The sequence below is a fragment of the Heterodontus francisci genome, chromosome 12 (assembly GCF_036365525.1).
Source record: "Heterodontus francisci isolate sHetFra1 chromosome 12, sHetFra1.hap1, whole genome shotgun sequence".
Classification (NCBI taxonomy): domain Eukaryota; kingdom Metazoa; phylum Chordata; class Chondrichthyes; order Heterodontiformes; family Heterodontidae; genus Heterodontus; species Heterodontus francisci.
Window position 1 is genome coordinate 70,529,961 of NC_090382.1, and position 14,136 is coordinate 70,544,096.

At 43.2% G+C, this 14,136-nt stretch overlaps 1 protein-coding gene across 1 annotated transcript in view; it reads left to right on the forward strand.

Moving 5' to 3' along the window:
- Positions 1-49: 49 nt before the first annotated feature.
- The window catches only part of LOC137375912 (5-phosphohydroxy-L-lysine phospho-lyase-like), a 48,805-nt gene continuing 34,718 nt past the window's right edge, over positions 50-14,136 (forward strand). Inside the window, exons 1-5 of the mRNA XM_068043593.1 lie at positions 50-162; positions 3,917-4,076; positions 10,325-10,399; positions 10,643-10,730; positions 10,822-10,938. Of these exons, the coding sequence (XP_067899694.1) occupies positions 108-162; positions 3,917-4,076; positions 10,325-10,399; positions 10,643-10,730; positions 10,822-10,938 (495 nt within the window). The 5' untranslated portion in view covers positions 50-107. The remainder of the gene's footprint in view (positions 163-3,916; positions 4,077-10,324; positions 10,400-10,642; positions 10,731-10,821; positions 10,939-14,136) is intronic.

Sequence of the window (14,136 nt, forward strand, 5' to 3'; positions counted from 1 at the left end):
AAATCTTTTTCTCATATTGTGTTCTCTGCATTTTTATTTGCAGACCTTCTTGCAAGCTTTTTTTCCCAGATGATCCTATCAAGATTGTCAGAGCTCAGGGACAATATATGTATGATGAGAAGGAAAGAAAATATTTGGACTGTATTAACAATGTTGCTCATGGTAGGAAAATGATTTAAATAGATGGCAAATGTTCCACAACTTTAAAAAGTTACATATAGCTTCCCTATTGGCCCAGTGGGGAAAATGCACAACTCTGTCTAGTATTGAATGACAGACCAAGTCTTAGGTTCAGTCCTTGGTCTGTGTTTAGCTAGCTGTTCATAGCTGGAGTGGAGGGGTGAGGTGGCCACAATTGCCCTCTGCACCTCTGAACTACAGGGTATCCAGTGATTTGTGTGGACATCAGGTAGAGACAGCATTCAGCTTAGCTGTAGCTCCCCCTACACTTTTCATCTAACATGGGAGCCAGGAATGGAAGTTGAGTGGTCAGCAGTTTAGTGGGAATAGGATTGAGGAGCAAGAGATGGGTGTAATGGACAAGATGAGCTTGGAGAGGGCATGAGGGGAGATGGGAGAGAAAATAGAGAAAGATGCGAGTTCATGGCTGAGATAGGGGGAGCTTTAGAGGATGTTTGGCTTGGTGGGCTAGTGGAAGGGAGAGCGAATGGAAGTGGCAGAGGCAGCTGATTGGATGATCTCAATTCTAGTGACAAAGACGTCCATGAGCTGCTTGCATGTTGTTGGAGGTGAGTAGACAGAAGACAGGGGAGAGGGGTTTAAGAAGCCAGGGGTTATCATTGCAAGCTAGGATGATTCTCGAATAGTAAGCAGTTTTGGCAAATGAGAGCAGGACCCGATACTACTTATTGTGGTCCAGCCAGATCTGACAGTGAATGGTTAAACCAGTTGCCCAGTATTTTTGTTAAAGCCTGCATCCCTTGGACTTAAGGAAAGGGGATGAGGGCAGCCCCAAGGGGTGAGAAAGAGTAATGATTTTAATGGGGACCAGTGCATCAAAGGTGCAGCTTAATAGCCATTTCCAAAAGGTCACTGGAAGTACATTATTTATCCGTCCACAAACCCAAAGAATGATTATTGATAAAGGACAAGTTAAGGAAGCTGGATGAGTAGATTGCCAAAGGAATCTAGTAGTGCTTCTACTGGGAATGTTAAGCTACCTGACAAAGTCCTTTTAAAAGACCTTGGAGGAAAACATGGACATCAATGCACTTGTTCACCAGATGTGAAATAGTTTCTGAGATCTGGTCACAATCTCTCAACTGATTAACCCCAGAAGTGAACCTCGCACAAAATTGAATCGGGCAACTTTGAGTTGCCCAGGATGTCTACCTGAAACAGGTGACAGCCTGAGTTAGTTATTCAAATTGGGGTCCTGTGCCAGTTGTAGGACAATGTGAAATTGGACATCAACTAGGTGGAGTGTACACCGTGCAAGCTGCAACTGCTTCTTCTGGATCTAGAGTGGCTTAATGGGCCACTGGCGCCTTACTCGATGATGTAATCTGCGCATGCGCCAACCAGTCCTGGCAATGCAGAACGCTGCGCATGCACAGAGAGAAGGAGCCAATCTGCGCAGTCTGATGACGTCAGCTGCCGGCTGCGTTGTCAATAATCACTTTGTGAAAAAAACATTACATCATCGAGTAACGTGTGCAGAGTACGGGGCTGGGGGAAGCGGGGAGAGAGCGGATGAATACCTTGGTGGTGGCAGTGGGTGCGCTCTCCTCCTTCCCCACCACACCCCCGGCCCGCCCGCTCGTTCTCACCCCCGAGCCCGCCCACTCACTCTCACCCCCCTGGCCCACCCACTCACTCTCACCCCCCGGGCCCGCCCGCTCGTTCTCACCCCCGGGCCCGCCCACTCACTCTCACCCCCCTGGCCCACCCACTCACTCTCACCCCCCGGGCCCGCCCGCTCGTTCTCACCCCCGGGCCCGCCTACTCACTCTCACCCCCCTGGCCCACCCACTCGCTCTCACCCCCTGGGCCCGCCCGCTCGCTTTCACCCCCGGGCCCACCCGCTCGCTCTCTCCACCCCCCGGCCCGCCCGCTTGCTCCCCCCACCCCGGCCCGCCTGCTCGCTCGCTTGCTCACTCGCTCGCTCCCTCCCTCCTGCCATAGTGTGCTGCCATGTGTTTAGGTTGCCTTCGTGTGATTATTTGAGCAGCGCCATCTTTAGTCCTGGCAGCTGCTGACGTCGCAGATTGTGGCATTTTAGTGGCACAGGCTGCATTTGCACATGTGCCACAACAGCGCCACCTGGTGGTAGCAAACACAGCCTTTTTTTTAAATGTTGTACTTCGTGGAGTGCTCCTCTCGGCTCCACAAAACATAGAAACATAGGAAAATAGGAGCAGGAGTAGTCCATTCAGCCCTTCAAGCCTACTCTGCCATTCAATATGATCATGGCTGATCATCAAATTCAGTACCCTGTTCCCGCTTTCTCCCCATATCCCTTGATCCCATTACCCCTAAGAACTATATCTAACTCTTTATTGAATATATTTAATGATTTGGCCTCAACTGCTTTCCGTGGTAGAGAATTCCACAGGTTCACCACTCTCTGCATGAAGAAATCTCTCCTCATCTCAATCCTAAATGGCTTACCCCTTATCCTTAGACTGTGACCCCTGGTTCTGGACTCCCCCACCATCAGGAACATCCTTCCTGCAACTACCCTGTTAGAACTTTATAGGTTTCTATGAAATCCCCTCTCATTCTTCTAAACTCTAGCGAATACAAGCCTGATCAACCCAATCTCTCCTCATACGTCAGTCCTGCCATCCCAGGAATCAGTCTGATGAACCTTCGCTGCACTCCCTCCATAGCATGAACATCCTTCCTCAGATAAGGAGTCCAAAACTGCCCACAATACTCCAGGTATGGTCTCACCAAGGCCTTGTATAATTGCAGCAAGACATCCTTGCTCTAATACTCGAATTCTCTTGCTATGAAGGCCAACATGCCATTTGCCTTCTTAACTGTCTGCTGCACCTGCATGCTTACTTTCAGTGACTGTAGGTAATAAGAACATCATAAATAGGAGCAGATGTAGGCCTGCTCTGCCATTCAATAAGATTGTGGCTAATGATCTCTATCAACACCACTTCCCCATCCTATCACCACATCCCTTGGTGCCCAAAAATCAGTCAATCTTGAATATACTCATCAAATAAGTGTCCACAGTTTGATTGAAGACGTAAATAGCTGACTCCTTATCTTGAGACCAAGACCACTAGCTCTAAACCCTCCAGCCAGGGGGTAAGCCTCTCAGCATCTTCCCTACATTTCAATGAAATCACCTCTCATTCTTTTAAACTCCAGAGAATTTAGGGCCACTCTACTCAATGTATCCTTATAGGACAGCCATCTCATTCCAGGAATCAATCTAGTGAACCTTTGTTGCATCCCATCTAAGGCAAGTACATCCTTCCTTGGGTAAGGAGACTAAAACTGTACAAAGTACTCCGGGTGTGGTCTCGCCAAAGCCCCTTATAATTACTGCATGTTAATTTTCTGTAATTCATGTACAAGGACCCCCAAATCCCTCTGAATACCAACATTTCCTAATCTCTCACCTTTTAAAAGGGTCACTGGCAGCCTGGACTTGTCCTCCTCTCAGCATTGCGAACCTCCATGTGCACAAACTCCCCTCCTGCCTCTGCCATGGAAGTTAAGTGAGGGCTGCTGCCAGTGGTTAAATGCAAATGAGGCCCAGTGTTGAATTTGACTAAAAGTCCAATTTGAACTTAATAAAATAAATATGCATTACTGGCTGAGTTTAATTGGATTTAATGCATGTTAGTTTCATTAGATGAGACATCATCTCTTCAAATATGAAGCTGCATGCGAAACAGTTTTCCTGTCTTTAATTGTGCTTTCCTTTTTATAGTTGGACATTGTCACCCAGATGTTGTGAAAGCTGGATTCACGCAAATGGCAACATTGAACACAAACGCACGTTTTCTACATGACAATATCGTCCATTATGCAAAGAGATTATCGGAGACGTTACCAGAGAAACTATCAGTTTTCTATTTTGTGAACTCTGGGTAAAATTTGTCTCTTTTAATTTGCTAAAAGTGTAAATTTTCCTTGAAAATATTACTATAAATCAATCATTTCAAATAATAGTTGTATTCAATTCTTATGACTTCTGGGTGGCTTGAAATTAAATTTTTAGTAAATTTAACACAAGGTAATTGAAATGGAAATGGTTTTATCTCTGTAATCTGATTAGTTCTCAATATTTACTATCAATGAAAAAGTTATGAAATTGAGTTTAAACCATTGATGAGGGTGATTCAAAGTATGTTGTTGTGTTACAGGTGTCCACTGTGGTTCAGTTGTTAGCACACTCACCTCTAACTCAGAATGTTGTGGATTCAAGTCCCATTCAAGGGTCTGAGCACAAAAATTAAGGCTCATGCTCCAGTGTAGTACTGAGGGAGTGCTGTACAGGTGGAGGTGCTGTCTCTTGAATAAGATATGAATCTAAGGCCCTGTCTGCTCTCTCAGGTGGATGCAAAAGATCCCATGATGCAATTTTGAAGAGGAACGGGGAGTTATTCCCAATTTTCTACATTACAGCAGTGACAACAGTTTAAAACCACTTCATTGGCTATAAAGTACTTTAGGACATCCCATAGTCATGAAAGGAGCTATATAAATGCAAGTTTTTGTCATTGTCATGGAATTCACTTTTTTAAAAATGTTAATTTGCTTTATCAATTTTCCTCCTTCTCTGACAAGACCAACTCCTTGCTTTAGTGGGGTATAGTTTCATAGTTGTTTGCCGTTTTGTACCTTAGTCAAGTGGCCATTATTCATTTGTGTACCTTGGCTGTGAGTTTTAGGAGTTTATTTGATTGCAGTTTGAGGGGAAGCATATTGTAGCTGAGCCCAAGCTTATCCTCACCTTGTGTCCAAGTTTGCATTTCTAGAACCATTCACTGCATAGTGACCAAGAGTGTCAATTTTGGCCTATTTTGTTTCCCTTCCTAATGCAGGATGTTCAGATTAATTGTAGTGTCATAGCATCACCCAAGTGAAGATCAGCTAACTGGCCATTGACCAGAAATCAAACCTCGGGCATCTTGCTGTATATGAATGAACTACATATTGGAGGACCTATGGATTTCGTTGTTTTTAATTATTTCCATGGTATTTCCCAGTTCAGTAAAATTCTGCAAAGAGAAATAAATCAGATTTACCATTATAATTTGAGGTTAAATTGTATTTTCCATATTCAATGATAACATTTAGTGGTAAATCCTTCCTGACACGCACACACAGGCAAACAACCTACCTACACCAAGGAGAATATGTCTGCAACTCTTTACCATTGTGAGCATGGGGTATATTTAGATTGCCTAGACATGGTCATAAAGTCATAATGTCATTCAGGCATAGAAGGAGGTCATTCAGCCCATCAAGGCCATGCTGGCTCTCTGTAGACCAATCCAGTCAGTTCCATTCTCCGCTCTATCCCCATTTCCCTGCAAGTTTATTTCCCTCAAGTGCCCATCCAATTGCCTTTTGAAATCATTCATCGTCTGCACTTTCACCACCCTCATAGGCAGCGAGTTCTAGGTTCTATGACAGGCTGCGTAAAAAAGATTTTTCCTCATGTCCTCCCTGCAACTCTTCCCCAAAACCTTCAATCTGTTTCCCCCTGTCCTTGTATTGTTAGCTAATGGTAACAGCTTTTCTTTGTCTAACATATCTAAACCTGTTATTATCTTTACACCTCTGTCAAATCTACCCTCAATCACCTTTGTTCCAAGGAGAACAACATCAGCTTCTCCCACCTAACCTTGTAGCTAAAATCTCTCATCCCTGAAACCATTCTGGTAAATCTCTGCACCCTCTTGAGGACCCTCACATCCTTCCTAAAGTGTAGTGTCAGAGCTAGATGCAGTATTCTAGTTGTAGCCTAACCAGATCTTTGTATAGGTTCTGCCTAATTTCCCTGCTTTTATACTTAATACCTCTATTTATGAAGCTCAAGATCCCATATACTTTGTTAATTTCTCTCTCAGTATGTCCTGTCACCTTCAAAGATCTATGCATGTGTAAACCCCAGGTCCCTCTAGCCCTGCACACCATTTAGAACTTAATGTACCATTAAGTCTATATTGCCTCTTTCTATCCCTTCTGCCAAAATGCATCACCTGACACTTCTTTGTATTAAATTCCATCAGCCACTTGTCTGCCCATTCTTTAGCCTATCCATGTCCAGTTAGTCACTTGGTATCATCCTCACTATTTGCTACACCTCCAAATTTGGTATCATCAGCAAATTTTGCAATTTTCCTCTGCATTCCAATATCTATGTCATTTGTGGTGCTAGCACTGACCCTTGGGGAACTCCACTATCTACCATCCTCCAGTCTGAAAAACAACCATTTACCATAACTCGCTGTTTTCTGTCCTTAAGCCAATCTTTTATCCAAGCTGAAACTGACCCTCCTATTCCAGGAGGCTCCTTTGTTTACCAGCCCTTTATGTGGTACTTTGTCAAATGCTTTCTTAATATTCATAGAGACAACATCCATTGCATTCCTTTCATCAATCCTCTCTGTTACTTCATCAAAAAATTTAATTAGATTTCTTCTTCTTCTTCTTTGGCCTCCTTGTCTTGAGAGACAATGGGTAAGCACCTGGAGGTGGTCAGTGGTTTGTGCAGCAGCGCCTGGAGTTGTTATAAAGGCCAATACTAGAGTGACAGACTCTTCCACAGGTGCTGCAGATAAAATTGGTTGTCGGGGCTGTTACACAGTTGGTTGTCTCCTTGCGCTTCTGTCTTTTTTCCTGCCAACTGCTAAGTCTCTTCGACTCGCCACGCTTTAGCCCCGCCTTTATGGTTGCCCGCCAGCTCTGGCGATCGCTGGTAACTGACTCCCACGACTTGTGATCAATGTCACAGGACTTCATGTCGCGTTTGCAGACGTCTTTAAAACAGAGCCATGTACGTCCAGTGGGTCTGGTACCAGTGACGAGCTCGCAGTACAATGTGTCCTTGGGAATCCTGCCATCTTCCATGCGGCTCACATGGCCAAGCCATCTCAGGCACCGCTGGCTTAGTAGGGTGTATATGCTTGGGATGTTGGCTGCCTTGCGGACTTCTATGTTGGTAGTACGGTCCTGCCACCTGATGCCAAGGATTCTCCGGAGGCAGTGAAGATGGAATGAATTGAGACGTCGCTCTTGGCTGACGTACGTTGTCCAGGCCTCATTGCCGTAGAGCAAGGTACAATTTAATTAGATTACTCAAGCATAATCTCCCTTTTACAAATCTATGCTGGTTCCCCTTCATTAACTCAAACCTCTCCAAGTGTCTGTTGATTTTTTTGCTCATTATTGTTTCTAAAACCTTACCCACCACTGATGTTAAACTGACAGCCGATGGTTACTAGGAATGTCCTTGCACCCTTTCTTGAATAAGGGTGTCACATTTGCTACTCTCCAATCCTCTGGCACCTCCCTCGTGTCTAGGAAAGATTGGAAAATTATGGCAAGCCCTTCTGCTATCTTGATTTCCACTTAATTTAGCAAGCCATCTGGACCAGGCGACTTATCCACTCTTATGCATAGCAAGCCTTTCCAATACATCTTGCCTATCAATTTTTCACCCCATCCATTACCTCTAGCATCTCTGCTTCTACCGCTATTTAGTTAGTATCCTCTTCTTTAGTAAACACTGATACAAAGTACTCATTAAGTATTCTAGCCTTGTCCTGTGCCTCTGAGCATATATCATCCTTTTTGTCCCTAATAGGACCCACCCCACCTCTTACTACCCGCTTGCCATTTACCTGCCGGTAGAAGTTTTTGGGTTCCCTTTTATGTTGACTGCCATTCTATTCTCATATTCTCTCTCTGCCAGTCTTATTTTCTTCTTCACTTCCCCTCTTAACTTATTGTAATTGGCCTGGTTCTTACCTGAAGAATTCATCTGACTTGCTTCATGCACCCTCTTTTTTTTTTTGTTTCATGATATTCTCTATTTCCCTTGTCATCCAAGGAGCATGGCTTTAGTTCCCCTACCTTTCGCCCTTGTTGGAATGTACCTAGCCTGTACCTGCAACATCTCTTCCTTAAAGATCACCCATTGTTCTGTTACAGTTTTTCCTGTTAGTCTTTGGTTCCATTTTACCCTGGCTAGATTCTCTCTCATCCCATTGAAGTTAGCTCTTTTCCAATTTAGAAGTTCTGCTTTTGATTGTTCCTTGCTCTTCTTTGTTACTGACCTAAACCTCACGATACGATTATCACTCTTATCAGGTGTTCCCCAACAGACATTTGGTCCACTTCACCCATCTCATTCTCCAGCACCAGATCCGGCAATGCTTGCTTCCTAGTTGGACTGAGAGCGTACTGGTCAAGGAAGTTCTCCTGAACACATTTCAGAAATTCAACCCCAGTCCTCACCATTTTTAAGCTGTGTTTCCATGACTGCTGCTAGATCATATTCCCACACTTACATTTCCCATCATGTTTGCCTATGGTGATCTGTCCCTCATTATTAACGTGGAAAAATAAATGGTCAGCTCAAGGAAAATGCTGCAAATTTTGCCTACTCTAAATATTCTCTTGTGTTCAGTTTCTCTTGTAAGCAAATCCTGCATCCCTTTTGAATGAGGCAATTATCTTTCCTGCCCAATATTTAATCCTCAGATGGCATCTCCCAGGGACCTGTAACAATGAAACTGCCTTGCAACAAGAGCTGGGCAAACTGCCTGTACAAACTGCCATGTGCACTTCTCCAAACTTCCAAAAGGAAGACTGCTTAACATGTCAGTGAGAGACAAGACCAAAAAATAAATCAGTGAGCTGAGTTAATTAATTTTAAAGAAGGTCTCTCATCCTATTCAACTTAATTAATTAATGCTTCTGGTAATATATAAAATAAGTATGCTGCACTGTGCACGTTAGCAGGCTAAATATTACCTTTATGACCAGTGTTTCCTCTGAACCTAGTCAACATTATCATGAAAGGAAGATCTCCTTACTCCCAGTGTGTCCCCAGACTGTGGCCGGAATTTTACGCCGCCCCAGCGGGTCGGATGGTGGCGTGGGGACGGTGTAAAATTGAGCGGCAGGCTCCGGGAGGCCACTTGACGGCCATTTAAGGGCCCTTGCCCGCCTCCACGGGTATTTTAACTGTTGCAAGCGGGTGTGCCAGGGACGTGAAAGGCTGCCCAGCTATAGCTGCCGGCCTTTCCACACCCCGGGGGGGGGCCTGGCAATCGGGCCACCCCTGCCTCCCAACCCAACCCCAGGATCCAAGATGACCCCCTCCCCCCAAATGACCACCCTAGCCTCACCAGGGCACGACCAATTCCCCTGGTGAGACAACCCAAACTTACCTTCAGTCCCGGCTCCTTGGTATCCTCCTCGGTCGGCTGAGCTGCAGTACCAGCAGTGGCCACCGCTCCTGGTGACGCTGCTGAGACTAAGAGCTGCCGGCCCGCTGATTGGTCGGCAGCTCACTGAGGCGGTCCCTCCTCCCTCAAGTAGGTGGAAAAATACGGGACGGATCCCCAGGCTGGACGGAAGTGGGTTCGGCACTGACATTTACGTCGGAGTCCGGCTCCCGTCCGCCCACTGTAAAATTCCAGCCTATGTGATGACTTGTCCTTTGTTCCTTCGGGGTATGGTAGCCTAGTGTTAAGAGTGCTGTACTAGCAAACAAGAGGTTGTAAGTTGCAATAAATCTGCTGATTTTTGTGCTAGGACTGGAAGATAACCATGAAATCTTCCACAATATTATAAACACCTAAATGGTTCAACAATGTCTTTTAAAAGAAAAGGGAAGCCTTCCACTCCTAATTCTACCTCCTGATTTAAAGGCTTGGCCTCGTTATGAACTGGTTACCTGATCGCATCAGCCGCAGGCTGCCCACCCATTGTACAATTTCCAATGGGACTCAGTGGACAAGCTAATTCAAATACTGTTAGCAAAGTTGAGGAAGTGTTGTAATTGAAGTAGCTTCTGCCCAATTTTGCTACCCAAAACAAAAGGTTTCCCTGATTTTCTCAGAAAAAAATGGCAAAAACACGCGGAAATTCAGACCGAATATGTATACTGAATTTAATGTAACACAATTGCAAAATGATGTAAGATTACATTATCAAAAGGATGAACATTTTCTTTAAACACTTTATGTATTATGACTCTTAAAATTTTGATTTGTTGTGATGCTAAATGCCTCTTATATATGTAACTGGAACACAAATTTAAAGAAAGTTTAAACTAAAAAGTTAATGTGAGTTTTTTTTGTTATTCTCATTACAGTTCAGAGGCAAATGATCTTGCTCTCAGGCTAGCTCAACAGTACACCCAACATGAAGACATTGTTGTCCTAGACAAGTAAGTTAGCTCAAATAAGTTTAAGTGAATTGATATGTTAACAGAATTTTGTGCATATTTTTTTTTCTGCAAGTTTTCAATTTTAACCATTTGCCTTTATAATATCCTGTTTCTGTTGCATAGCCTAAAGTAATATTACATTTGAGACAATAATTCCATTGCAATATTTAAGACTGCATTCAGCTACCATTCTACCTTGTATATGCGACTGGCCATGTAATCATTATTTTTTTGTATTTAAAGTGCCTACCATGGACACCTTAATTCTTTGATAGATATCAGTCCTTACAAGTTCCGGAGTCTAAGACCACAAAAGGATTGGGTTCATGTGGTATGTTGCAGTCTAATAATTAAGTAGCAATGCTTGTCAGAACACTTTGTGAACATTCTTTCAGTTACAACAAACATTACTTTCTGGACAGGTGCCTACTCCTGATACATACCGGGGAAAGTTCAGGGAGGATCATCCTGATGCAGCCTTGGCCTATGCAGATGAAGTGAAAGGTGTCATTGATGAAGTAGAAAAGAAAAATCGTAAGGTACAGTACTATGGAAAAATGTCATGTGACTAAGAGAAATTATCTAGAAAAGGAATTCTAGGGGGCAGAGATATGGAGGCTGATTTTTGTCTCACTGGCAGGATGAAAACTGGGCTGTGGTTAAGTCCCACCGAATTAGCACTGGATGGCAATGGTACATGAATAAGTGCAAGAGATTTGGAAATGAGGCAGGAGAGGCTTCTTTACACCGAGATTTGTGAGGCTATGGAATTCATTTCCAGGGTTAGTGGTAGAGGCAGACACTATGTGAACATTCAAGATCACATTAGATAGGTGGATGAAGGAAAAAAGGTTGAATGGGTATGGGAACAGAGTAGTTAAATTTGATTATAACTATTTGCTCATGTGAAGGGTAAATGCCATCAAGGACCGGTTTGATTGAATGGCCTGTTTCTGTGTTGTAATTTTGATGTAGTTGTATATGTGTAGTTAGGGAAAGCTGGTCGTGGATCTGACACTCTATTTTTCTGCAATCTCTTGTGTGTTTTGAGCCTTAAAACCTCCAATTTTTAAAAATCTCCATGCTGCTGTAGATGCTTCATAAATTTCCATGCTGGTCCATGAGAAAAAATTTACAGTAGGAAAATATATTGTTGAGAGTTCACACTTCTAATCATAGTCCAATGGCCCTTCTAGAAGTTGATGTGCACAAGTGGCAGGCTTTGGTGTGATAACTCTATCAAAAGTCCATTCACGCTTGCTGTCTAGACTTACAGATGTTAAAAATAGCCACTCCTCTGAAGTGTTGATGGATCACTGACATTATGTGGTGGAATTAACCACAAACATGAACTATCAAATGCAGAACAGGAATTAAGGGAGGGTAAAAAACCTGATGTCATGTCATCAACTTCATATCTACATAACATGTTTTTTGCACATCCTTCCAGAATTTAATATTGATAGTTGATATTTTAAAAGGATAAACAAAAAGCAATGATAATTTCTTTTTCATTGATTTAAATTGTCATTTGTGATCTATGAACAGATTACTTATTTGTATAGAATATTGATTCTTTTAGCATTGTTCGCTGGGACTTAACTATTTTATTGGGCCATAATTTACTGTAGTAGGGGATTTAACAATTAAACTATGAAAGAATGTGACTACCCTCTTGCAATAGTTAATTTTCAGTACTAGAGAAGTTGACTGGCAGAAGTTAACACTTATCACATCTTTAATTGGGCACTTAGACTGATGTAGATGAGATTTAGCTTTGTTAAGTTTAGTTCATATCTACCACACAAGCAACTTCACGCAACTTAATGTATTTTAATGGTGAGGCAGACAACGAGATGCCATTTTCGCGAAGCCAATAGTCGGTGCATCTTAGACAGCAACGTTTGGATTTCCACTTTTGCCCTCACCTGAAGTTGTTGTGGCATTTGCACGTAAGTAACGGTGAGTGCTGTTAGCCTTGTTATTTTTATAGCAATTGTGGGCCACGAAGTTGATCATGGCTTAGTGGTTGAGCATTGTATAGTCTGTCACAAGAACACAAGAAATAGGTGCAGAAGTAGACCATATGGCCCATCGAGCCTGCTCTGCCATTCTATACGATCATGGCTGATCTTGGACTTCAATTCCACTTCCCTGCCCGCTCCCCATATCGCTTCATTCCCTGCGAGACCAAAAATCTATCTATCCCGGCCTTAAATATATTTAATGATGGAGCATCCACAACCCTCAGGAGTAGAGAATTCCAAAGATTCACAACCCTTTGAGTGAAGTAATTTCTCCTCATCTCAGTCCTGAATGATTGACCCCTTATCCTGAGACTGTGTCCCCCGTGTTCTAGATTCCCTGACCAGTGGGAACAATCTCTCAGCTTCTACCCTATGAAGCCCTTTCAGAATCTTGTATGTCTCAACTAGATCACCTCTCATTATTCTAAATTCCAGAGAATATGGGCACAATTTACTTAGCCTCTCATCATAAGACAACCCCCTCATCCCAGGGACCAATTTAGTAAATCTTTGCTGCACTGCCTCCAGTGCAGGTATATCCTTTCTTAAATGTGGAGACCAAAACTGCACACAGTATTCCAGTTGCGGTTTCACTAAAGCTCTGTACAGTTTTGGTAAGTCTTCTTTATTCCTGTATTCCAATCTCCTTGTAATAAAGGCCAATATGCCATTTGCCTTCCTGATAGCCTGCTGCCCCTGCATGTTAACTTTGTGCGTTCCTTGTACAAGTACCCCCAAGTCTCTCTGAACATCAGCACTTACCAGTTTCACACCTTTTCTGCTTTTGTTTTTACGACCAAAGTGAACAACGTCACATTTCCCTACATTATACTCCATTTGCCATCTTGTTGCCTACTCACTTAATCTGTCTATATCTCTTTGTACCCTCTCTATGTCCTCCTTGCAGCTTACCTTTCTACTGAGCCTTGTATTATCAGCAAACTTAGATACATTACTCTCCATCTTTTCATCCAAGACATTGATATAGAGTGTAAGTAGCTGAGGCCCCAGCACTGATCCTTGTGGCACCCCACAATTCACTGCCTGCCAACTTGAAAATGCCCCATTTATGCCCACTCTCTGCTTCATCTATCCATGCTAATATATTACCCCCAACACCATGAGCCCTTATCTCGCCTGTTAATTTTTTATGTGGTATCTTATCAAAGACCTTTTGGAAATCCAGGTATACTACATCTACTGGTTCCCCTTCAACTACCATACTAGTTACATCCTCAAAAAATTCTAATAAATTTGTCAAACAGGATTTTCCTTTAGTAAAACCATGCTGACTTGTTCTAATCATACTATGCTTTTCCAAGTGCATTGTTAGAACTTCTTTAATAATAGTTTCCAGCATCTTGCCAATGACTGATGTTAAGCTAACTGGCCTGTAGTACCCTGTTTTCTCTCTACCTTCTTTCTTGAAAAGCAGTGTAACATTTGCTAACTTCCAATCTGACAGGAGTCATACTAATCCTACATTAATCGCATATTCCCAACCACCTACCTACACTAGGGGCAGTTTACAATGGCCAATTTACCTATCAACCTCCAAGTCTTTGGCTGTGGGAGGAAACCAGAGCACCTGGTGGAAACCCACATGGTCGCAGGGAGAACTTGCAAACTCCGCACAGGCAGTACCCAGAACTGAACCTGGGTTACTGGAGCTGTGAGGCTGCAGTGCTAACCACTGTGCCGCCCTTTTTT